We start from the raw sequence: 25,735 nt of genomic DNA, 5'->3' as shown, positions 1-25,735 counted from the left end.
CCCATCATGCTACTGCCTTCCCCTCTTCTCCACTCCCCTGGTTTCTCCTCTTCGCCATTTCTCCGCTTTCCCTTTTCTCCATTCTCCTGCCGTCCTTCCCCCCGCCCCTTCAGATCCCAGATTACCTGGATCACCAGATGGGTTGGTACATGGGGCTTGCTGGACCGCATTATTTTCATCCCCACTGACGGGATAGGAGTCTGGAAAGCAAAGAGATAGGGCAATGTTTAGAAGGACAGACATATGTACAAAACAAGGGATAGGGCAATGTTTAGAAGGATGGACATATGTACAAAACAAGGAGAAAGGGCAATGTTTAGAAGGATGGACATGTGTACAAGACAAGGAGATAGGGCAATGTTTAGAAGGACAGACATTTGTACAAGATAAGGGATAGGACAATGTTTAGAAGAACGGACATATGTACAAGACAAGGAGATGGGACAATGTCTAGAAGGATGGACATATTCAAGACATGGGATAGGGCAATGTTTAGAAGGACAGACATATGTACAAGACAAGGGATAGGGCAATGTTTAGAAGGATGGACATATGTACAAGACAAGGAGATAGGGCAATGTTTAGAAGGATGGACATATGTACAAGACAAGGAGATAGGACAATGTTTTGAAGGGCGGACATATGTACAAGCCCAGGAGAAAGGACAATGTTTAGGACAGACATATGTACAAGACAAGGAGATAGGACAATGTTTAGAAGGGTGGACATATGTACAAGACAAAGAGATAGGACAATGTTTAGAAGGGCGGACATATGTACAAGCCCAGGAGATAGGACAATGGTTAGGATGGACATATGTACACGAGCAGGAGATAGGACAATGTTTAGGATGGACATATGTGTAAGACAAAGAGATAGGACAATGTCTAGAAGGATGGACATATGTACAAGACAAGGGATAGGGCAATGTTTTGGACGGACATATGTGCAAGACAAGGAGATAGAACAATGTCTAGAAGGATGGACATATGTACAAGACAAGGAATAGGGCAATGTTTAGAAGGTCAGATATATATACAATACAAGGGATAGGGAAATGTTTAGAATGATGGACAACTGTACAAGACAAGGAGCAAGGGCAATGTTTAGAAGGACGGGCATATTTACAAGACAAGGAGATAGGACAATGTCTAGAAAGATGGACATATATACAAGACAAGGGATAGGGCAATGTTTAGAAGGACAGACATATGTACAAGACAAAGGATAGGGCAATGTTTAGAAGGATGGACATATGTACAAGACAAGGAGATAGGGCAATGTTTAGAAGGATGGACATACGTACAAGACAAGGAGATAGGGGAATGTTTAGAAGGACGCACATATTTACAAGACAAGGAGGTAGGATAATGTTTAGAAGGGCAGACATATGTACAAGTTCAGGAGACATGACAATGTTTAGGACAGACCTATGTACAAGACAAGGACATAGGACAATGTTTAGAAGGATGGACATATGTACAAGACAAGGAGACAGGGCAATGTTTTTCAAGACTCCACCAGAACGTTCCTCTGTTGTCCTTTTACCTGTAACCTCTGTATATCCTTCAGCCTGATATAGCAGCTCCCCGCAGGATGGAGGGTAAGGTGCCAGCTCATCAGTGGGCAGTGAGTGCAGATTGCCCAAAGGGAAATGTGTCAAATGCTCTGAAACCTTCTGGCAGAGGAATTCCCAGGGTTTCTCTGCTGGGTGACCTTAGCTTTGCCGGCAAGTCCAAAACCTGGGCAGGAGTGCATTAACAGAAGAACAGGGAGGTGGACTAAAAGAGGTCTGACTTTAGTCTTTGGGTTAGGTGCCCCAGGAATATTAGCTGAGCCCCCCCTCCTTCTCTCATTCTTGGCGTCACAGGCATCACTGCACAGCCTGCATTTCACCTCTCTATGGCACCAGAGATTTCCTTCCTCCCCCCCTCCTTCCTATTGTCTAGAGTGAACCTCAACAATGTGCCACCATCCATGCCACCATCCTTTCACCTGTAGAGCCATCAAATTCCAGCAGAGCCGCTCTCCTTGTCCCGCTTCACTCTACCCTTGGTACCGCTAGGGCCAGTTGTGATGCTCGAGCTAAACTGGGGGCACTCAGAGCCACAATGGATATTTATCCATGCCTCAGGGGAAAGCTGCACTTGCTTTGCGAAACAACATGTTTTCAACATTATTCGCTGCTGGGCCTGGATTGCAGGCCTTCTTAGCCAAGGACACGGCGCTGGGAAAGCTAAGATCTGCAGGTGCCGGCTGGTACCTGATAACAAGATTTGTTGTGGTTTGCTATGCCCGCGCCAAGGTTTCGAGATGAGTTCTAGAACTGTTTTCCAAGGCGTTTTTTAGGAGAGGGAAGTGCTTTGCTCCTTGAGGTTACTGTCGGTTGACCCAGCTGGCAATCAACGGTCACTCATCAATGCACAAGTGCATTTCCAGAAGGTTCGAGAAATTACCACCCCTCTTTGAGGAGTGCATATATGCGGAACCCCTCAACGGTCAGATGAGGTAAGTGCAAAGACCTCAGTCGGAAGGGGGATGCCTTTGTCCGGCATACCTGTGGGCTGTTGTGCTCTCAGCCTGGATGTTACTGGGGTCTTCCAGCCGCTTCTGGCGAGATGAGGGATTCAGTTACGCCCACGGTGATGTATTTTCTTTTGAATTCTCTGTCTTTTCTGTGATTTATTTCTGTGTTATCACTTGTTGCTTCCAAGCTATGAATAAATAGCCATATAAGTGCTCATTATTTTCTAAGCGTGCGTGTGGTTGTAAGTCATTGCGTTGTCTACCTGCGTTCAAAGTATTGGCTCTGCAATTGCGCTGGTGATTAATGACTGTCCGTGCACTCTGGGCGAGCAATACATTTTTGGCGACGAGGATGGGATGTTTATGATGAATTGCTCCAAATATTAAAGAATCTGTTTGAACGCAGATAGGCTTTGTTCACATTGCAAGTGAAAGTTATTTGGCAGTGAGTGTTGGACTGTGTTAATCTGTTTTTTTTATTGTGTGCGTGCTTGCGCGAGTGATTGCAGTGTGGAAAGGAAAACATATATATATATATAAAGAGGTTTTGTACATTACTGCAATGATGAATAGTTTGTTCAGGAAAAAGAGCGTTCCCGCTGGCGGTGAATGTTCTGATGTTATCATTCCAGGCTGGGCTAAGAGCCCATATGATAAATTGGGCCAGGTGTAGGCATTCGGCACGGGGCTAATTGAAACATGGGACCAGGGATTGGGAGATGCTGATCAGTCTGATGTAATGTCTTGCTTATAACAGGTTTCAGTAGAGAGGGGAAAGGAATGCACCAAGCTGGGTAGGCAGGGTTGGGTCCTCCTGCATGCCTATAGGAAAATGCATCAAAGAAATCTGGAAATGAAAAATGATATTTTGTAATTGGAAAGAGAGTTGGCTGCAGAAAAGCAGATTGCGTTAATGCAGCAGATTCAAATGAAACTTTTCAAAGATAAAGCTGACACATATCAGGCCGTGGCCGAGAGGGCAGAAGTCAGAGTAGCCCGGTATAATTATAGGAAAAGACGGGGAGGGGTCAACCAAAGAAATGTGGCAGCTGTAATTGCTACCACAGGTGTGGATTGGGATCCTGATAATTGGGATGGAGACATTTTTGACTCAAATAGTCCAGAGAGCAGCTCGGCAAATGAGCCAGATCCCAAAACGGAATTTAATCAGAAGACAGTGGTGGCTAAGCAAGTTAGAAGACGGCGAGCCGGGCCCCACCCGCAGAATCCTGCGGGTAGGGTTGTGGATTTAACCATGCTGGAGGATTACACCCAGCAGGAGGTTGGGGAAATTATTACTTGTTTGAGGCAAAAATCAGGGGAACCTTTATTGACATGGATGGTGAGATTGCTAGATGGGGGCGCCGCAGGGTTGTTGGTAGATTCCACTGACTCACCGCATTTTCTACCTTTGTCAACTGACACCAATGTACAGGAGGTCTTAAGGGCAGGGCCACCCCCTGATGAGAATGGCCAAGATTCACAGGTGTCTTTGTTGCACCTAGCAGCCCAAGCATGTAACCGCAAGTACCCCATTACCACAGATTGGCCTAGCGAGGAAACAAAGTGGTATACTTTGAAAGAGGCGATTCAAAAGGTCAGAGAGCATGCTATGAAAGAGGCAATTCACGTAGATGCTCCAGGACACATGGGGGCCATGCCACTCTCAGTTTCAACTAGAAATATGGTGATCAGAACTGCTCCGGCCGCATACAAAAGTGTCATTATGACTTTGCTCGTAGGTATGACGGGCAAACCCACTGATGAGGTAGTGGATGCCATTTGGCAACTGGCAGATTTAGGGGAGTGGGACAAGAGTGACAAGCCACGGGAGAGAGAGGGGCGTAGTGAAAGAAGAACTGAAGACAGAGGCAAGATAGTAGAGACTCCTGAGTGTCCAGAAAGGACATGTTTTTGGCTTTGTTAAAAGATGGTGTGCCACAAGAACAAATTGATGGCATTGAAACTAGGGTAATGTATGAATTATACAAAAAGAGAGGGCTTGCAGCCAAAGAGCGCTATAAACAGGTTAAGAAACAGGTAGTAACCAAGCCACAGGGGGACACCTCACCTTCCGCTCCTCCTGAGGAAGAACAAGAAGAAGGGTCTATGGGGACACCTTCCCGTACCAGCCAACATATGCTGATTTGAGGAAGGTGGTGAGTGCAATGCTAGAGGCAGAGTCAGGTCACACTCATTCAAAATTTTACTAGGGTTACGGCCAAGCTCCGGCAGCGTACGCTCACATAAAAGTTGATAGGCGGCCCCATGTTAACTTAAGATTTTCTGGGGGCCAGGAAATACGCAAGTTGTGCGAGCATTGATAGACACTGGGGCGGAGGCCTCTCTGATTCATGGCAATCCAGCACGATTCAAAGGCATACAATTTTACTACAGGTCTCGGGGGAAAGGAGACCCTCACAGTACAAACTGAAGTAGAGATGAAAATAGGCAATTTGACTAGGCAGAAATACTAAGTGTTGATTGTCCTGATACCTGAGTACATAATTGGCTTTGACATTCTGGAAGGGTTGACTTTGGGACTTGGAGGTAAAACGTACCAGTTTGGGGTGAGTGCATTGATCTGTACACCCATTACCGTAGGCAAATTGAAGATGCCCCCAGTGCAAGTGCCTGTGGCAACCAAGCGGGTAGCAATGAAGCAATACCGCATTCCTGGGGGGCACAAGGACATTTCAGACACCATTAAAGGGTACGTGGAGGCGGGTGTGTTACGCCCTATTACTACCGCATGGAACAATCCTCTCTGGCCTGTCAAAAAAGGGGATGGGTCTTGGAGGATGACGGTGGATTACCGTGAGTTGAATAAACACACTCCTCCCTTAGTGCCCGCGGTCCCAGATGCCATTACCTTGATTGAGAATGTCCAAAAGTTTGAGGGGACTTGGTATGCAGTGGTAGAATTAGCCAATGCATTTTTCTCTGTGCGAATTGCTGAAGAGTGCCAAGAGCAGTTTGCATTTTCTTGGAGCGGGCGTCAGTATACCTTTACAAGGTTACCTACGGGGTACATACATAGCCCGACTATCTGTCACCGGCTTGTGGCAGAGCAGTTAGACAAGATACTGTGTTAACCTGACATACAAATCTCTCACTACATTGATGATATTTTGATTCAGAGCAAGGATGAGCGCAGTGTGCAAAACCAATTAGAAGTCATTATGGAAGGATTGAAGAAGGAATGGTGGGAGATTAACCCGAATAAAATTCAAGGCCCAACTGAAACAGTGATATTCCTAGGGATTCAGTGGCATAATGGGCATCGAGAAATGGTGCCTAAGGCCCGACAGAAAATACTTGAGTTCACCACTCCAATGAACAAAAAGCAAGCTCAGCAGTTCATAGGGCTGTTTGGGTTTTGGAGACAGCACATTCCCCATTTAGGGCAGATACTGGCCCCCCTCTACAAAGTGTCACGAAAGAAATATGAGTTTCAGTGGGAGAAGAGCAGCAGAAAGCATTTGATTTGGCGAAATACACTGTGCAGCAGGTGCTTGATCTATGGCCATTAAAGGAAGGCGAAGTGGAATTGAATGTGTCTGTACAAGACAATTATGCTAACTGGAGCGTGTGGCAGAAACAGGACAGGAAACGTGTGCCATTGGGGTTCTGGAGTCGTAAGTTACCCGATGCGGTAACTCATACACTCCGTTTGAGAAGCAGTTGCTGGCATGTTATTGGGCCCTTGTTGATACCGAACAATTGACAGTGGGCCATGATGTATTGATGAAGCCAGAAATACTGATTATGCAATGGGCACTGAGATCTCCTAAAACACCTTGAATAGGAAATGCTCAAGAAGCCAGCATAATTAAATGGAAATGGTACATTCAAGACAGAGACAAATCAGGGAAGGGTGGAGTTGCAAAAGTACATGAGCAAGTAGCCAACATACCACCCTCAGATTACCTACCACCTGAAGTGCCTGAAAAACATGAGTCTCCCGTGAAATGGGGAGTACCTTATGGCGATTTGACCGTGGAGCAGACAGAGCATGCCTGGTTCACAGATGGCTCTGCCCGATATGTGGGAACAGAGCGATACTGGAAAGCTGTGTCGTATAATCCCAAGACAAAAAAGATTTTGACAACATCAGGGAAAGGGAAGAGCAGTCAGTTTGCAGAGCTTTACGCAGTTTATCAGGCATTGAAACAAGAGACCCCTGGTCGATGTCATTTGTAAACAGATTCATGGTCAGTGGCGAATGGGTTGGTGGTGTGGTTGCCAACCTGGCAAAAGAATGGGTGGAAGATTCATTCAAAAGAGTTGTGGGGAAAAGAACTGTGGCAAGATATTGCAGAAATGTTATCACAAAGTGAAGTCACTGGGTAGCATGTGGACGCGCATTGTGCTACAGACTCATTAGAATGTTGGTTTAATTCTGTTGTGCATGAACACACCAAGATTTCATCTGTGGATTCGGAGGCTCAGGAAGACGATTTGGAGGGTTTGGCCAAGTGGGCTCACCAGAAATGTGGGCACCTTGGAGAAAAGGCTACTATCAGGTGGGCACAAGCTCGAGGGATCAATATTCCTTTAGAGGTAGTGAAAACAATCATTTTGCAATGTCCAGTGTGCCAACACCAGCAGCATAGACCTATCCCTCAGATTGTTCAGGGTACATTGCAAAGAGGAAAACTACCAGGTCCAATTTGGCAGATTGATTATATCGGTCCCCTGCCAATCAGTAAAGGTTGTCAGTATGCATGCACTATTGTGGATACATACTCAGGATGCATGATGGTTTTGCCGTGCAAGCGTGCCACACAACTGAACACCATTAAGTTGTTAGATCAGATCATATTGCATTACGGAATGCCTTTGCAGATTCAAAGTGACAATGGGTCACACTTCAAAGGCAAATTGATTCAGGAATATTGTCAGGAAACAAGTATTGAATGGCTCTACCATGTGCCTTATTACCCAGCCGCTTCAAGGACTGTTTGAACGGATGAATGGTTTGTTGAAAGAACAGCTGCACAAATCTGGAGATGGCAGTTTGGCAGGCTGGCGTGATCGTGTGTTTGATGCGGTGCAAGTGTTAAACAATAGGCCTGTAAATGAGCGTGAAACTCCTTTGATGCGGCTAATGACTACTACTTTACAGATTCAACCCAACTCAGTCAGAGAAACCCTATTGTACTGGGAAATTACCCCGGGTTCTTTAGCTCCCTATCGGGCGACTCCAGAGTCAGCAGGGGTAGACTTGCATTCCCATGAAGAAATCAGATTAGACCCAAGAGGGATTGTTGTAATTGAAACAGGGATTGGAGTACAAATTCCACCAGAGCATATGGGATGGATTGCCCCTGGATCTGGCCTAGCATTGAAGGGAGTTCAAGTGTTGGGAGGGGTCATTGATGCCGATTACCAAGGCGAGATCAAAGTCATCCTGATGAATAGTGGGGACCAATTGTTACCGATCCACAAGGGCGATCGAGTGGCCCAACTAATTATTATCCCTGTTAAATTGTCCATGATTAAGAAGGGGGAGCCTCCTACAGTGTTAACTACCCGTGGGGATCGTGGTTTTGGCTCTTCAGACAGTGTGGTACCGGGTGCGAAGGTGTGGGTGGAAAGGCCAAGTGGCCCGCCAGTGCCCGCAGATGTCATTGCATCAGGCAAATACCAAGTAGTTTTAGTGATGGAGCCCGGTAGAAAGAAATGGCAATATGTGCCCGCAGACAAATGTTACCTAAGAGAGTGATTTACAACACTGATATCTCTTTTCTGGGTTTGATTTGTAGATCCTGTGTCTGTCTGGTGTAATTGTGGGACTAAATGGACTCCGTTCGTTAGAGTCAAACGGCATGCTGCTACCAATGAGAAATGTCACATCTGTGCCAGTGATCCAGGAGAAACTGATAATGATGAGTAATGATGTCCAAAAGCAGCCCTATGCGATGCCGAAAAGCCAGCCAGACCGAAGACATGGATTTATGGAATGCGACAAACACATCAGGCGCAAGTGAAAACAACATTGATGCCAGTTATGCGAGAGGCGTCTTCAGGACGGCGAAAATATTCTCCAATGATCACCCAAACGGAGAATATGTGGACATACCTGGCACAACAGGTGCTCAACATTACGCACTTTTGCCTTACTGACGTGCCCAATGCTGAAGCCTTACTGACTATGTGCTTAGTAGCAGTGCCGACGCCAGTTCCGGTTCTAAAGCATATTTTCGGCGTCACGCACAATGATTCTTTGGTTCAAGATTCTGATATCAGGCAATCGTTTTCCGTCTATGAGTACTGCAGGTTTTGCCAGGAAACGGATCGCAAATGGAGAAACTTGACACGTATTATAACCTACAATATAACTCAAGGCGATGTGTGTTACCTTATGACATGCAATGCAAAAGAAATTGGCAAATGCCAACAGCTCAATTTAACCAAACAACAAAAATCAAACTGTGTTTGAGAAACGATTGTGTTCACGAGTTCCACGCACATGTACCAGTGTGAATAATACTATGTCTTGCAATCATACAGTGATAGCTGCCAGTCATCTGAATCGTGTGAAACTTCCAACAGGATGGCTCTTTTCATGTGGCAACATCACATACACTTATATTCCAGCTAACATTTCCGGAGGTCCATGTGCCTTAACTCGATTAGGACTAATGGTGTTCCCTTTACACCCAGCGATATCTCGAAGCAAAAGGTCAACTTTTGAGTCTGTGGGTCTATCCCCCGATTGTGATTCACATGTGTATTTGCTATCAGAAGCTGAGGTTCTAGCATTAACCCTTTCATTAGTGGGAGTTTAGGGTTTAGCTGCTGGGGGTTACTAATCTTTGATCAAATTAGCATGTTTAGTAGTCAAAGGACTCAATCATACTTCTCAAGCGTTAGAAGAGTTACTCCTTGATAGCAAAGTTATTAGAAAGCAACTTTGCAAAACAGGGCTGCTGTTGGTTATCTACTGCTGAAGCATAATTTAGGTTATAACGCTGTTGAAGGTATGTGTTGTTTCAATCTAAGTGACCATTCACGATCCATTGAAAGTCATATTCGAGGTTTGAGGGATCTCATTTCTCATGTGTCCCAAGATCAAACTGGGAATTGGTGGGATTGGGTATTTTCATGGATTCCTGATATTGGGGGTACAGTGCGTTACGCTTTTGCTTGTATTTGCATTATATTAGTTATCATAATAGCTTGTTGTTGTTGTATTCAATGCATTCCCAACTTAGTTTTAATATTTCATTGGTTTCAAAGACCGGCTCCTCTGCCACTGGGCTATGGAAGGTAAATATCCAAGGGTGGATTGTGATGCTGGAGCTAAACTGAGGGCACTCAGAGCCATAATGGATATTTATCCATGCCTCAGTGGAAAGCTGCACTTGCTTTGCGAAACAAAATGTTTTCCAACGTTATTCGCTGCTGGGCCTGGAATGCAGGCCTTCTTAGCCAAGGACACGGCGCTGGGAAAGATAAGATCTGCAGGTGCCGGCTGGTACCTGATAACAAGATTTGTTGTGGTTTGCTATGCCCGCGCCAAGGTTTCGAGATGAGTTCTAGAACTGTTTTCCAAGGCGTTTTTTAGGAGAGGGAAGCGCTTTGCTCCTTGAGGTTACTGTCGGTTGACCCAGCTGGCAACCAACGGTCATTCATCAATGCGCAAGTGAATTGCCAGATGGTTTGAGAAATGACCACCCCTTTTTGAGGAGTGCATATATGCGGGACCCCTCAACGGTCAGATGAGATAAGTACAAAGACCTCAGTCGGAAGGGGGACGCCTTTGTCCGGCATACCTGTGGGCTGTTGTGCTCTCGGCCTGGCTGTTACTGGGGTCTTCCAGCCGCTTCTGGCGCGATGAGGGATTCAGTTACGCCCACGGTGATGTATTTTCTTTTGAATTCTTTGTCTTTTCTGTGATTAATTTCTGTGTTATCACTTGTTGCTTCCAAGCTATGAATAAATTGCGGTATAAGTGCTCATTATTTTCTAAGCGTGCGTGTGGTTGTAAGTCATTGCGTTGTCTGCCTGCGTTCAAAGTATTGGCTCTGCAATTGCGCTGGTGATTAATGACTGTCCGTGCACTCTGGGCGAGCAATACACCAGTGCAGAGCTCTGTATTCCTCTTCCAGTTAATTCCTACAGAATCCAAGACCAGGCCAACAACTCTTTGCCTTATTCCCGGGGCCCTCTGCATTCATTTCATTGCTGGCGATGGAGTGAGAGGTTCAGGATCCTAGCCTCACTGGGTAGACCCCGACAGATGTCAGAGGAGTGCTCAATAAAGAGGTTCTCAAGGTGGGATTTCTATTTGGGAGATTAGCTGAAGGGTGCCTGGGCCTATCAGGATTAGAGTTGGATACACTCCTTTGTAGAACACCATTGCAACATGTCATTGCTAACCAGTGGCTCCCAGTGAAGGTGTCCGGGCTGAACCAGGCCTGACTTCAACCGGTAGATGGGCGAAACTACAGGCAACATTGTACTTTCCAATAAATTCCAATGGCCGAAATCAATACTCTACTATATCTACGATGAGAAGAGATCAAAGATAGCATGAGGAGTGCTTGAAGCTATAGGACCCACAACAGCAGAGCTTACAAAGTAACCTGCACCCCAGGTGAAGGTGACTAAAGCAGACAAAGAGCTAATGGAGCTACTACTCACGCTCACCTAGACCGCTGCCTTGATATGACATGAGTAGGGTCATGAACTGATACAGCAACACTCATCAGAACAAACTTCCGGAACACTGCCTTCAGAAGCCAGCACAGACGCGTAAGGTCAGTTACTGCCATATGTGCTCACACACACACCAGCTACAATCATAATATGCTAAATACAGCCCCACATTCCTTATCGTATGTCTATTTCTATTTGTATTTATTAATATTTTGTATAGCGCCTTAAGCCAAATTGCTGTACAGAGAAACAGAATACAATAAAAGTGAATGGACTTAGTCAGTGAAAATGATCAATCATATTAAGCGTGTTGGAGAAAATGAGACTTCAGTGGCTTACGAAATAGAGGATAGGCAGCGATAGAGCGTCGAGAGTAAGGGAGAACTTTCCAGTGTAATGGAGCTAAAAGAAGAAAAGTGAGATTGAGAACATGGGGGGCGAGGGGCCACTAGAAGAAACTGAGAAGAGGAGTGAAGAGAACGAGAAGGGATATAGAAAAATACCAGAACAGAAAGATAGTCATGAGCAAGACCGTAGAGAGACTTAAAGACAAGACATAAGAAATTAAATTTGAGTTGAGAGTGAAAAGACAGTCAGACGAGGGAAGTGAGGGAGGGTGAGATAGAATCTCAAAAGGAGGGAAGACAGGGAAGGAAAATAGATGTGTTAAAGACACATTTCAGAGGAGCAAGACGTGAGATTAGGAGACCAAAGAGAGCAGTGGAACAACGGAAGAGTCAGGGAAAGATCAGGAAAGTAATCAGCAGCTTTGAAGCTTGATAAGTGAGAAATGGGTGAGCCTTACGGGTATTGTATAGATGATAGCGGCAGGCATGTGATGCTAGAGAAATATGGTGAGAAAAGAATAGGGTACAGTCAAGATAAAGCCCCAGCTTTCGAGCCGTAGGGGAGATTTGAAGCTGGGGTGGGGGAAACGAAATACAAGGCAAAGGAAAAGAAGGGTGACGAGTGTTAACAAGGAAAAAGAGAACCTCTGTTTTCCCAGCATTGAGCGTGAGATAGTGAGAAGACATCCAGGATTTGATAGCTGACAGACAAGTAGAGGGAGGATGGTGAATATCAGAGGAGAAAGGGGAGAAAGAAAGGAAAAGTTGAGTGTCATCAGCATAGAAGTGGTGGGGGAGGCCAAATGAAGAAATAATGGCAGCAAGATGGAAAGTATAGAGGAAGAACAGAAAAGGGGCCAAGATTAACCCTTGTAGAACACCATGAGCGAGCATTAAAAAGTCTGATGATTTGCCAGCCCAGAAGACAGAAAATGTTTTTTTAGACAAGTATGATTAGAACCAAGAAAGAACAGAACCTGTGAAACTAAAGGATGAGAGAGACGCCAGTACAAGGGAATGATCAATAGTGTCAAATACAGCAGACAGATCCAGAAGAGAAGAATGTTTAGAGTAGCGTGCAATAAGTAGTGTTTTCAGAATGGACAGACGAGGGCTTTCTGTAGAGTGACAAGGACGGAAGCCAGACTGAAATTGAGGAAGAATCGAATAATTAGAGACGAAAGTAGAACTTGAGAGTAGACCAACCATTCAAGTAATTTTGAAAGATAGGGTAGTAAAGAAATAGGATGTAAGTTTGAGACAAGCAAGGGGTCGGCAGTAGATTTCTTTAACATTGGGATAATGGAAGAATGCTTAAAAGATGAGGGAAAGATTGATGTCGAGAGACAGATATTGAAAAATGAAGTGAGGTAAGACACCAGAAGTGGATAAACTTTGGGAATGAGTGCCGAGGGAATTGGACTAGTAGGAGAGGCAGTGGGGTGGGATTTAACCAATAGAAAATAGGTATCTGCATTAGAGATAGGTTTAAAGCAGGTAACAGAAGAGGGGTAGGTGGGAGTGAAAGATGTCAAGAGTATGAGAGAGGTCGAGCCTTCAATATCAGAACGAACAGAAGCCACCTTGGAGGAAAAGAATTGAGCAAAGTCAGAGGCTGAAAGATTGTAACTAGCAGAGTAATTAGGGGTGGGAGGAGAAAGAAGACGAGAAAAAATGTGAAAAAGCCATTAAGGCTAAGCAGAATGTGTCTGTAAGGGATCAGAGAAATATAAGTGTTTAGCAGAAAGTAAACAGTCATCATAGAGGGATTGGTAAGCAAAGTATGAGGAATAGTCCACTGTAGATTTGGTCTTAAGCCAGTGTCTTTCGAGACGACGGAGAAGACGGCACAGAGATGAGGGGAGAGCCATGGTTGAGAAGATTTACGAGTAGGAAGAAAGGGTGATGTAGGGTAGTGCAGTGCCTATCAAGAGAAGAAGAGAGAAGAAAAGAGGGAGGATGCAGCCTCATCAGCAGGTGAAGAGAAGATGATTCATTCCCCTGATTCTCGTCCAGACCATGGCCTATGACGTCACGCCCCAAGCACCTGCCGCGGGAGGAGTTCGACCAGCTCACTGCTGCCCCAGACGTCAAGATCCACCGTGGCCACGCCCCGCACCCCCAGGCATCCCAACCTCGGGCTAGGACCTCAGACGGTGCCGACACTAACCATATGGACCAACTTGTTTAGGCACCACGCACGAAAACCGCCATCGTTAGAGATGCCATGACAACATAGCCAGCAGACAAGAACACACATGCCACCAAGCACATGGATCAGACACACACCAGTTCACACGAAGAACATAATCAGTGCAATGATGCAGAGGACCGCTCACACTCACACTGTTAGACCGGAAATCATATTGTGCCTTCTTTATTTTATATATTGGCCTAAGCCCAGTCGCTCTGCAAAGAAATCCGCGTTGCAAGGTTCTGACCTTAGATCGATTTGGTCGCCATTTTCGGTTCATCCTCCATTTTGATTCTCACTCCAAAGTCACCCTGTGTTCTAAAATGGTGGGCTTAAGCATAAAATCTTATGCTTGTAAAATGGCCGTCTTGACCCTTGAGTCTAAATTAATGCCTAAACTGCCCGTAGGCCAAATGTTAGGGTCATGTAATGAGACCTTGTCCTTCGTTGACCTGTAGATCAAGGATTACCTGTGCCAACGATACTAATCCGCAAACATATATTAAGTACAATACTGTTCAAATGCTGAATGTGAACACTTGTTTAACTATATTGTATAGAATATGTACAAAGGCTTAATGTTGAATCCAAAGACACACTGTTGCTATTGTAACCTATTGGAGTATGTATTAAGAATAATCCATATGCCTATAGATGAATAAATTAGAGACAAACTCGGCATGAACCCCTAGCCCGAGAAATGGTTAACCTGCAAATGGGCTGGACATCATGTTAAGAAATTGCATAAAAGCATGAACATTCTGATGTACAGTCCCACTCACTGCTCACACCGAACAGGGCTGGTATTCGCTGTGATGTACTGAGGGCCTGATGGCTATCTGATACTTTGTTCCTTTGAAAACTGTTCAGTTACTTTGAATAAAGATCTGTGAATCTTTATAACCTGTGTTCGGTGTATTTCCTTTGAAGGTACTCAGCCTCGATATTCTCTTTTTGCTTTTACAAATGGCGCCCGAATAGGGACCCTCAAGATTGATGCCAGCTCGTTGAAGGTTGACGCGGCTATCGGGCCGGGATCGGACGCTGTAAAAGGGGGCCCCTTTCTTGGATGAGAAGCGAAACCTTAGCAGCGCTGCACGGCCCAATCCCTGGACGGTGAGCACGCGGTCCGAGTCGGCATCTTGACGAGGGTCCATATATTGAGGTGGGCAGATTTGCTGAAATCACCAAACACGAGGTAAACTTTGTTAGAAAACTTTGTATCCGATCGGACCTCCTTAGGATTTGATCAGGTGAGTCGTGACCCGATTCTTAAGTATCCTGATCATTTGTTTTGGGGCATTGTTCTTGCAAGTACATTTATTGACCAGGTAATACAAGTATTCTGATATGCCTGAGAAATTGTCTGCCTGTTTCAGGACATTATTCCACAAGGACAGACAATCTTTGGAATTTGGCCGACCGGCACCAATGGAGGGGTCGCCGGCCTGTACTATGTACTGTAAGCACGGCATTGGTAGTATAGTATTTAATGATAGTTGGCACAGACAAACTAGACATGCTTCTGAACTTCAGTGGCCAATCAATGGTAGTTTTGAAATCCCACATATTGAATACTTAGAATCTATATTATTGAAGAAAAAGGCTAGACCTGCAGCATTTGACATCTTTCAGAATTGGAAGAAAGAAGCTTTGCAGCAGCTCAAGAGTAGAGAAAAGCATGCACGCCCTCATATGACGAACGCCGAAAAAGCATTGTTATATGACCAAAATAAACAGTCGGATTCAGCTAGGAATATGGATAGGGCTTTATCAGTTGGTATCCAGAAAATCTATCCTTCTAAAGACTTACATGTTTCTGCCGAACTTATCGATAAATTGTTAAATGAACGAAGGCCTGGTGCCACTGCGCCACCTCCGTATGTTCCTCTTCCAGCTGCTTTGCCTCTCCCTGCTGTTATTCCTCATCCTATTGTTCCTCCTGCTGTTCCTCTTCCTCCAGTCATTGTTCCTCCTTTTGTCGTTGCTCCTTCACCTGCTCCTCCACCTTTGCCTGCTGTACCAGTAATAGCACCTTTGTTCCTTGATGTTCAAAACTTGCCTACTCTCCCTCTTCCAAGTGGTTCTATACCGCTTGTAGTAGATCGGGGAGTGGGATTGAGGGTTGTAACACGTAATACTGTGTTTCCAGAGAAAGAATGTGAGTTAACTGAGTGGGCTAAGCATTGTATGGAGAAGGGTGGTCAAGCTAATGTTTTTGCTACACTTTCCAATATAGACAATTTTCCTGAGAAAAACGTTTTCATTGAGGGATTAGGGATTCATTTGTGTGTAATGTAGGACAGGTTAAATGGTATAGATCTCTCACAAGGATTGAGGGATCTGAATACCTTAGCATTCTCACGAGATACTGCAGAGAAAGTACAAGAGCATGTTGAGAGGGTTCTTGAGTGTAGAAGGGAGCTGGAAAAGTTACGGAATGAAGACGAAGATGGTGATAGTTTGGACGTTATATTCGTGCAGAAACGGTTCCTTCCTTTTCGTAAATCGACAAATGAGGAAACGCAGATTTGTACGAAAGACGCAATTAGATGAGTCTCAGACACGTCGATAACTCCCATTGAAGTATATGACACATATAGTCAGTATACGCCAGAAATGCAGAGGAAAGTGATACAGGTAATGGTAGAATACCTACAGGATGAGTGGGTAAAAAGAATGATTTGGTGTCCCGCAGAGTTATTGAGTATTTACAAGAGAGCTTTTTCATTTGACACTTCTTCGGCTGCTTTAGCGCTGAATTTAGCCCTGTTGCTTAGTAAGCGTTCGGAGTTGCCTACTTCTCAGTTGCCTATGAGAGAGGTCCTCCAACATTTGTCCCAAAAGTAGAGATTCCTGCTAATGTTGCAACAGGAGCACCAGCACAAGATATCCCTGCACATTACGTGTTACAGTTTGTTCAGGTCCCGTTCTGGAGACAGGAAGTGAACACCAATAAAGAGTCTATTCCCGACATTAGGAAGAATCCGACAGGGTTCTACAAAGAAATATAGTCTGTTTTGCAATCATCGGTATTCACCTTAAGTGATATCGATTTGTTATTTCCCGTACTCCTGCCTGTTGATCTGTGGAAGCAGATTAGAACTGTGGATGATATACCAGTGTTAGGAGATACATGGACTAACATGGTTACACTCGATGGAGAAAGGCCAGCTGGCGAAAGACCGCCTGAGGTAATTCTAACTTTGCCTGACAGAATAGTTATGAAATTGAAAACTATAATTCCTGAAAAGAGAATTATTTGGGACAAGCTTACTGTGTCCAAGGAAAATCTGAGGGTGCTACTGAGTTCTTTAATTGGTTCGAACAGGTATTTTCAGATTTCAGTGGACAAGACTTAGGCACAGAGTCAGGGAAAAGATTATTCGTGGACTAATTTGTGCGTGGATTGCTGCCTGACATCCAATCGCAAATGATGTCCTCCGAGAGCGCTTGGCAAGCGAAATCTCAATCAGAAGTATTGCACACGGCTCAGTACTACGAGAATTGTGTCAATAACGAAAAGGAAAGAGTTGAAAAGAGAAAAGGGGATTTGAAGACAAAAGTACTATTGCAGCAAATTGTTAGAGGCCCTAGAGGGGGTAGTACGCAATTTAGAGGTCAGTATGTTCCACAATGTAATGCGCCCTTCGGTCCTGTAAACATTAACCAGTGTGCTTATTGTAGACAAGAGGGTCATTGGTGTGCACAACGCCCGATCCTCCGACAGAGGTTAAATAACACATTTGGGAATATGGGTAGACGATCCAGAGGCCGCCCAGGTGTAGGGGGTCCTGGTAGAGGTCAGTTTTCACAGGATTCACAGCAGCCTTTTTCGCAGGATAATCAGGCATTGAGTGTGGACCATAGAAACATGTTTGATCATCCTTCTGCAGCTTACCTCTCTGAAGAACTTCCTTTTGATGACATTTTGTTTCGCTAGGATTGCCCGAAGTAGGGTTTGGAACCAACGCCTATTCCCATTAATCAGAAAGGTCCCTACGTTGAAATGTTAGTGGGAAATAGGAAACATCTATTCTTGATAGATACAGGGGCACAAAAGTGTTCCATTGGCCATTCTCGGGTTCCAAACATTCCACTGTCAGGGCAAACCAATGTTTCTGTAGGGTTTTCCGGCACACCAGTTGTTTGTCCGGTTTCTTCGCCGATACCTATTTCTTTGGGTCCCTTTACAAACCATAGTCCATTTCTTTTAACTACCAATTGTGGAGAGAATTTGTTGGGGTTGAATCTGTTGAAGGAATTAAATTTGGTAATTCACTGTTCTCCTGACGGAGTGTGTTTGACGATTTCACCACAGCAACTTTTTGTCTCTCAATTCTTGACCAGACCTTTGCCGCCGGAATTCAGTGATGTTCCGGAGTGTTTATGGGCTATTGATGATAATGATGTTGGTGTTTTACAGATTGAACCTGTTAAAATTGTCTTGAAACATGGAGTAAAGTTGCCACATATTCCTCAGTATAAGATCTCAGTTGATGGTGAGCAAGCTTTGAAATACATTGTCTCCGATTTTGTGCATCGAGGGGTGATTGAGGAAATTGCAGGTAGTTTGTGCAATAGTCCGATTTTGCCCATGTACAAGAAAGGCGATAATGCAATTCCCTTTCGTTTCATAATTGATTTGCGTGCCATGAATAAGATTGTTGCTCCACAATTTCCAATTGTGCCTGATGTGACGACAATTTTAACTATGATCTCGGCTTCAGCTACTTACTTTATTGTTGTGGATCCGAAGAATGCTTTCTTTAGGATTCCAATACACAAATACAGTATATACTTGTTCACGTTCACCTTAGGGGGACGTTTGTTTACCTTCACCCATGCACCACAAGGTTACATGGAAAGTCCAAGCATCTATAGTAGGGCTTTGAAAGAGCAGCTTGATACCCTTGAGTTGCCCTCTACTTGTACACGGCTTTAATATGTTGATGACTTGCTTTTAGCTGCTGACTCAGAGAGCGCTTGTAAGGAGGGCACTGTGTTGTTACTTATTCACTTGGCGGCTAAACATGGACACAAAGCTCCGCTTAAAAAATTTAAATATTATTGTCAGGAGGTCGCCTATTTAGGCTATCTCCTGTCAAAGGAGGGAAGAAGGTTGACGCCTGAACGGATAAAACTAATTTCTAGCATGTCTGTCCCAAATACGCTGAAAGAAGTTAGAGCCTTGATAGGAATGGCTTCTTACTGTAGGCAGTGGATCCCCAATTTCTCACTAGTGATCAAACCAATTTTGGCTTTGACAAAGAAGGGCATTTCTTTGCCATTTCCGTGGAACTTGGTACACCAGCGTGCATTTGATTTGCTCAAGACTGCATTGTGCTCGGCACCGGTTTTGGGCACACCAAACTATGAAAAGGCCTTTGTGTTGTATGTGCATAAATGTGATGGATGTGTTTTTGCTGTATTAATGCAGGAACATGGAGGGAAAAATAGGCCGTGTGGCTACTTTTCTTCTGCCTTTGATCCTGTAGCATGCGCTTTGCCAAGATGTTTGCAAGCTGTCGCTGCTGCTGCTGCGTCCGTAAAACAAGAGCGAGGGGATGGTCATAGGCCATGCTTTAACCCTAATGGTACCTCACTCTGTAGATGTTCTACTGAACAGGACTCAAACGCAACACCTCACCTCCGCACGATTAACGAGATATGAATTGATCTTGTTTGCACCGCACATACAAATTAAGAGGTGTTGTCTGTTTAAATCCGGCTGAACTTTTACCTTTTCCGCAAGGTACTGCTTGCAGTGACAAAGAATCACATGACTGCCTTTACACTACTGAACAAGAGACAAAGGGTAGAATTGATCTGAAGGATACTCGTTTGAATAATCCACAAGGGGAGCTGTTTTGTGATGGCTCCTGCTTCAAACTCCCGGATGGTACATCCACTCACTACATTGAGCACGCTCGTGGAAACCAAGAGAATCACGTATAACTCCGCGCAGGCCGCAGAGATTATAGCATTGACCCGAGCTTTTGAACTTTCCAAAGGGTTTACAGTAAATGTATATACTGACAGTCAGTATGCTTTTGGGGTGATTCACAACTTTGGTAGACTTTGGTTAGAAAGAGGTTTCTTGACTTCACATGTTACAAAAATCCAACCTGGCTCCTTGATAGTACGGCTACTCTCAGCACTTGCACTCCATACTCAGTTAGCTATCATAAAATGCAAAGTGCATCAGAAGATTGTAGACGATGTAGGAAAAGGGAACGCTTTTGCTGACCAGATAGCCAAACAGACTGCCACTGATCTCTCTTCAGACATGTATACTTCAAGGGAAGCCACAAATGCCTATACTATGGATGAGGGTATTGATTCCGTAAGGAATATCAAAGCCAATGCCACATTAGAAGAGTCTAGAAAATGGGCTGAGGGCTTGGGGAAACTTGATGATGATGGGTGTTGGGTGGACAAAGTTGAAGGAAAGTGGCTGACGCATACATTATGATGATGGTTGTTATGGCTCATGGTCCCACACATATATGTGCCCGTAAAATCACTAAAATGTTGCCAAAAGTATGGGTAAATGACAAAATCTCTAAAGTAGCTGAACGCTTAGTTCAGGAATGCATGATCTGTTTACAGCATAGTGTGGGAAAGGGCACGGCAACTCCTAGGTGTAGTTTTGGCCCACCTTCTGTCCTCTTTGAGGTCATTCATTTTGATTTTATTGAGATGGAGCGTTGCAACAATTTTAAATATGTGTTAGTCGTTATCTGTGATTTTAGAAATGGGTCGAGGCTTTTCCTGTCAAAGATGCTACAGCTATGACCACGGCAAAGACTATGTTAATGGAATATCTCCCGAGATATGGGTTACCGTGAGTCATCTGGTCGGACAATGGTCCACACTTTATCGCTGCTGTAATTCTGCAGATATGCGCGGGATTACAGATCAATAAACGGTTCCATTCGGCTAGACACGCTCAGAGTGCTGGATTAGTGGAAAGACACAACAGCATCATCAAGAACAAGCTCGCTAAAACGTGTGCCGGCACCAAACTAAAATGGCCGGACGCCTTACCAATTGTTTTGTTATCTATGCGAACAACCCCTCAAACTAAAACTGGGCTCTCTCCCTTTGAGGTGGTTATGGGGAGGCCTGCTGATATTTGGAATGTTCCGAAGTGTCGTTCGTTGCGAGATGTCGAAAATGTACTTCTCTCTGATTATTGTGGCCAGTTAACTAAAAACCTGTATTTGATTTATCACCAGCTGCGAGAGGCTTTACCTGTACGGTACGAGAGTCCAGGTCGCAGCATACGACCTGGGGAGTGGATCCTCGTGAAAACATTTGAGTGATCTTCTTGCCTCACACCTCGTTGCAGGGCCCCTTCCAAGTCCTGCTGGTTACACAGACTGCAGTGCGGGTAGCAGGCTGGAAGAATTGGATCCATGTGTCACATGCCAAGAGGATTCCACACCCAGTGCCACACTATACAGAAGAAGCAGAACCCCTCACCAATGCTGTAACCAACAATCCCGAAGCAGCAACCAGCATCAAGAGTGCGTCGGAGATTCTCCCTGAGCCTGTGAGGTCTGGGGAAACAGCCATTTCATCTAAACACTCTCCAACCATTTTGTTTCTGGAAGGTGTCCCTAATTGTGTCCCTAACCTTGCTTCCGATCATTCGCCACTTCCAGTGAGAAGTGACGACACGTTGTTCACAGATCACTCAGTACCAGGGAGCACAAGGTACGATCTGCGTCCGACGAAATAGACTTACTGCACGGTTCAACTGTGCTATCGAGGAAAATCATCGAAGGGCTTGTCCTTTTGGCCTGATCAATTGTTCAAAAGGGGATTCTGTTGGCTAGGGTTTGTGGAAGGACTAAGAAAACGCTCGGCCTGGAGGTCGCCAGCAAAGAACACTGGTGTTTTCGAGTGAAGACTACAATGCCTGCAACCGCTTCTGCTCGTACAGGACTGATAGGAGAACGTTTGACCAGCTGCAAAAATTAACATTTAGATGTGTGGGCCCCGAAAACATATTGTTGTGTTAATGTTAATTGGTTTCACAATAGTCATTGTCTTAGGTTTCTGGTACCTAGAAGAAGTACATCCGTTTGAGAATTTGTTGTCTATTGAAAATGTACTTACTGTTTCTACTCCTTTCGTGCATCTGAACACTCTATCTCCTAGAGACTCTCAGCACAGACAGAGATATCATAATAATACACTATTACTTATTATGGGCCTGATCACGACCTCGGCGGTAACGCTAACGCTATTAGCGTGGGGGCTATTAGCGCGACCGCTATAGCCCCCGGCGCTAATAGCGCGGGATCACGAGTTGGGTGGACTTGGAAGTCCCCATTCCCCATTGAGCCCATTCGGGAATGCCCCATTCCCCATTGGGCTCAATGGGGAAAATTCGCGCTCTTACCGCCGGCGGATTTCCCGCCGGCGGTAATAGCGCAAATTTTCAGCGGATTTCCCCCCAGCCAAGAGCTGGGGCGAAATCCGCCGAAGCCCTGATTCGGCGGACCCTTAAATCCGGCGGTAATAGCGCTACCGCCGGATTTAAGGGTTACTGCCGAGGTCGTGATCAGGCCCTATGAATGCTACACATGCCATTTTTAACAGATCTAATTGTTGGGTCTGTTCACATTTACCGCAACACGGGGATAAGGGGCTAGTTTGGTATATTCATCCTTTACCTTTGAAAACTGCATGCTATGCTTCTCTTAGAGCACTATTCTTTGGCTGCTGGAATGATAGCATTTCGAGGAATTTCAATGGGACTAATCTGAATAAGTTTGAAAAACGTGTTCTGATGCCCCTGGGATGCTCGCTCTTTGCAGATAGGAGTAAGCTCAATGTTGCTTCTATTAGGCCTTCTGATAGACTGTCTCGTCCTTTTCAATCTTTGATCTCTTTCAAGATGGCTCCTATAGGCAATAAGGATGCCATGCCTCCTTCCTACACTGCTAATCATAGCCCCGATTCAGTTTCTTTCTGCATACAAAGGAATGGTACTCAGTCAATGGGTGATTTTAAAGGTTGCGCCAACGTTGCGAATTTGACTAGTGAGGACAGACCTTTGTATGTAGGCGAACCTGTCTACTTTGTTTGCAGTGATGTAGCATTTCCATGGTTACCGAGTTATTGGCAGGGAACTTGTTACTTAGGAATTCTGTTACCCGGGGTATTCAGAGCCAGTACTGTAGAAATCTCAAAGGCTGGTACACGGCGAGAGGAGCATGGTGACACTTCAGTACAAGTTCTGGGTGATGTAGCAAAATCTTTTGTGCCATTTTGGGGACAAATAATGAACTCTGAAGATATCAGGAGACTAGTGAGAGTACTGGAGAGGACCATCAAAGGGACCACTCACATAGTCTATAATATGACTCTCGAACAGAAAGCAATAAGGTTAGTAGCACTTCAGAACCGGATGGCATTAGATGTCATCCTGGCTGAACGTGGTGGGGTATGCAAATTAGTGGGATCCGCTTGCTGTCTTTTCGTGCCAGATTCCTCCCCAACTATCTTCAAGGCAATACAGAATCTGCATGTCCTAAACTCAGAACTGCATGTTCCCGAGGGAAACTGGGATCTTAGCGCTTGGTTCTGGGACTTCTTGTGATCTTGGGGATGGAAACTACTTTCGGTCTTGCTGATTATCATAGGTTTTCCGTTGTTTCTTTGTTGTTGTATACAATGTCTTCCTGGTATATGTTCGATGCTAGGAGGATGTTGGGCACAGGCGATGGGTACATTAGGACACAAAGTATACGCCCCAGAGAAAAACTCCAATGAATATGTGCTGAAAGAAATCTTAGTAACTGATCTTATGGCAATTGATATCTCGGATAGTGATTCAGGGTCTATAGACATTGAGACGTGGAGTTACTCGTAACGTGACTAGAAGTAGTTTAGCGCTTGGCTTAGGCCAAAAGGAGGGTTTGTTAGACGGGAAATCATATTGTACCTTCTTAATTGTATATATTGGCCTAAGCCCAGTCGCTCTGCGAAGAAATCCGCGTTGCAAGGTTCTGACCTTAGATCGATTTAGTCGCCATTTTAGGTTCATCCGCCATTTTGATTCTCACTCCAAAGTCACCCTGTGTTCTAAAATGGTGGACAGTGTTCTTATGTTTGTAACATGGCCGTCTTGACCCTTGAGTGTAAGTTAACGCCTAAACTGCTGTAGGCCAAATGTTAGGGTCATGTAATGAGAGCTTGTCCTTCGTTGACCTGTAGATCAAAGATTACCTGTGCCAACGATACTAATCCACGAACATATATTAAGTACAATACTGCTCAAATGCTGATTGTGAACACTTGTTTAACTATATTGTATAGAATATTTAAGAAGGCTTAATGTTGAATCCAAAGACGCACTATTGCTATTGTAACCTATTGGAGTATGTATTAAGAATAATCCATATGCCTATACATGAATAAATTAGAGACAAACTCGGCATGAATCCCTATCCCGAGAAATGGTTAACCTGCAAATGGGCTGGACATCATGTTAAAAAATTGTATAAAAGCACAAACATTCTGATGTACAGTCCCACTCACTGCTCACACCGAACAGGGCTGGTATTCGCTGTGATGTACTGAGGGCCTGATGGCTATCTGATACTTTGTTCCTTTGAAAACTGTTCAGTTACTTTGAATAAAAACATACATTGTTGTTATTTTTTCACCTAGGCTAACCGCCACTCCGCAGAAACGCAAGACGCCAGAAGAGCTTGTGTACATGCTTCAGATGCTTCCTTGTACTAAAACCACGAAGACGTAATGAACTGTATAAGGACCCATGTCGCCCCGCGCAAGCCCCATATTATGAAACATACAACGCCATCCATAGACTAGGCCAGAGTAGGCCTCAGCACCACAGTAGGCTGCAAAACCAGAGTCCCAAGCCCAGAGCAGCTCAGACGGAGCTGCAAGGTGCTGATCGTGCAGAACAAACCCTGACGAGGGCCTCACAGCCAAGGCCACGGGGTTGCTCCTTACAGGCTGCACTCCCCATGCCAAGGTTACACCTGCTATTGCTAAACGCTCCTCCGAGCTGAAATACAAATCAAATGCTCATAATTCTGCTGCAGCCACAGTCTCACAACACGTGACCAGGCCGACCTGATGCAATGCCAAGTTCCAAGGACCAGGAAAACTCTGGGGTCTCACGTTTGGGACACAGACTGCAACAATGAAGTGACAAATTGGACACTGACAGCAGTGAGAAAGGAGCGCTCCTGCAACAAACGGCAGACCTGTCCATTGTCCACCATCAACACATAGTCATACATTGTTTCTAACACCAGGTACACTGCGAGCTGGGAACGATGATGGTCCCATGCTTGGGGCTCGTGGACGGATCAATCAGGACACGGGGGCTAACCACTGATGGCAATACAACTCAGCCAATCACTAACCCTCTCTATGTAACCATTTCTGTTTAACAAAATTTAGGGACAACCCAAGCGTACCACCGGACCCCTTCTCTACTAATAATTAGCCTTTCCATATGTGCCTATACTGACCATACCACTCAGGGAGCCAACCAGACGTGGCGTTAGGTTTTGGGGGAAGTTTCCCAGGTGACGCACACGATGTGGCATCATTCAGACAGAAACGGGCCTGCGAGCCCACTCTTGCTGAGATGTTCCTGGGTAACCTGTGATCCCAGAACCTATCCCTGTCTGTTTGTGCAATAAACAGCAGTGACGCCTTTGCTCTTGGGTGTGTCTCATACTCCTTTGGGACTGAGGGAGGAGTTGGGGCCTCCGCAACCCCGGAGGTCCGCGGACGGCCCTGCCGACCCCCGGGAAATCACCCCGACACAGGTAAGGCTGCAAAAGAGGAGTGGGCGGGAGAGCAGAAATACAAGAAGAGACATAGGGCCTCATTACGGGTCAGGCAGTCCGGAAATAACAGTGGCGGTAAACCCGCGGCCACTGTTAATTCTGGACCGCATGATCCCGAGACCTGCAGGTGGGAGGTGGCGTTCCCACCAGGT

At 45.1% G+C, this 25,735-nt stretch overlaps 1 protein-coding gene across 1 annotated transcript in view; it reads right to left on the bottom strand.

Annotated features, from left to right (window-relative positions):
* LOC138522075 (clumping factor A-like) overlaps positions 1-25,735 on the bottom strand; it is a 74,857-nt gene that overhangs the window by 34,037 nt on the left and 15,085 nt on the right. The window contains exon 2 of the mRNA XM_069635314.1: positions 126-200. Within this exon, the coding sequence (XP_069491415.1) occupies positions 126-200 (75 nt within the window). The remainder of the gene's footprint in view (positions 1-125; positions 201-25,735) is intronic.

The sequence above is a fragment of the Ambystoma mexicanum genome, chromosome 13, assembly GCF_040938575.1.
Source record: "Ambystoma mexicanum isolate Mex_15411 chromosome 13, UKY_AmexF1_1, whole genome shotgun sequence".
Lineage (NCBI taxonomy): Eukaryota > Metazoa > Chordata > Amphibia > Caudata > Ambystomatidae > Ambystoma > Ambystoma mexicanum.
The sequence above is the reverse complement of the archived record's forward strand: the minus strand, read 5'-3'. Positions and strand labels throughout refer to the sequence as shown.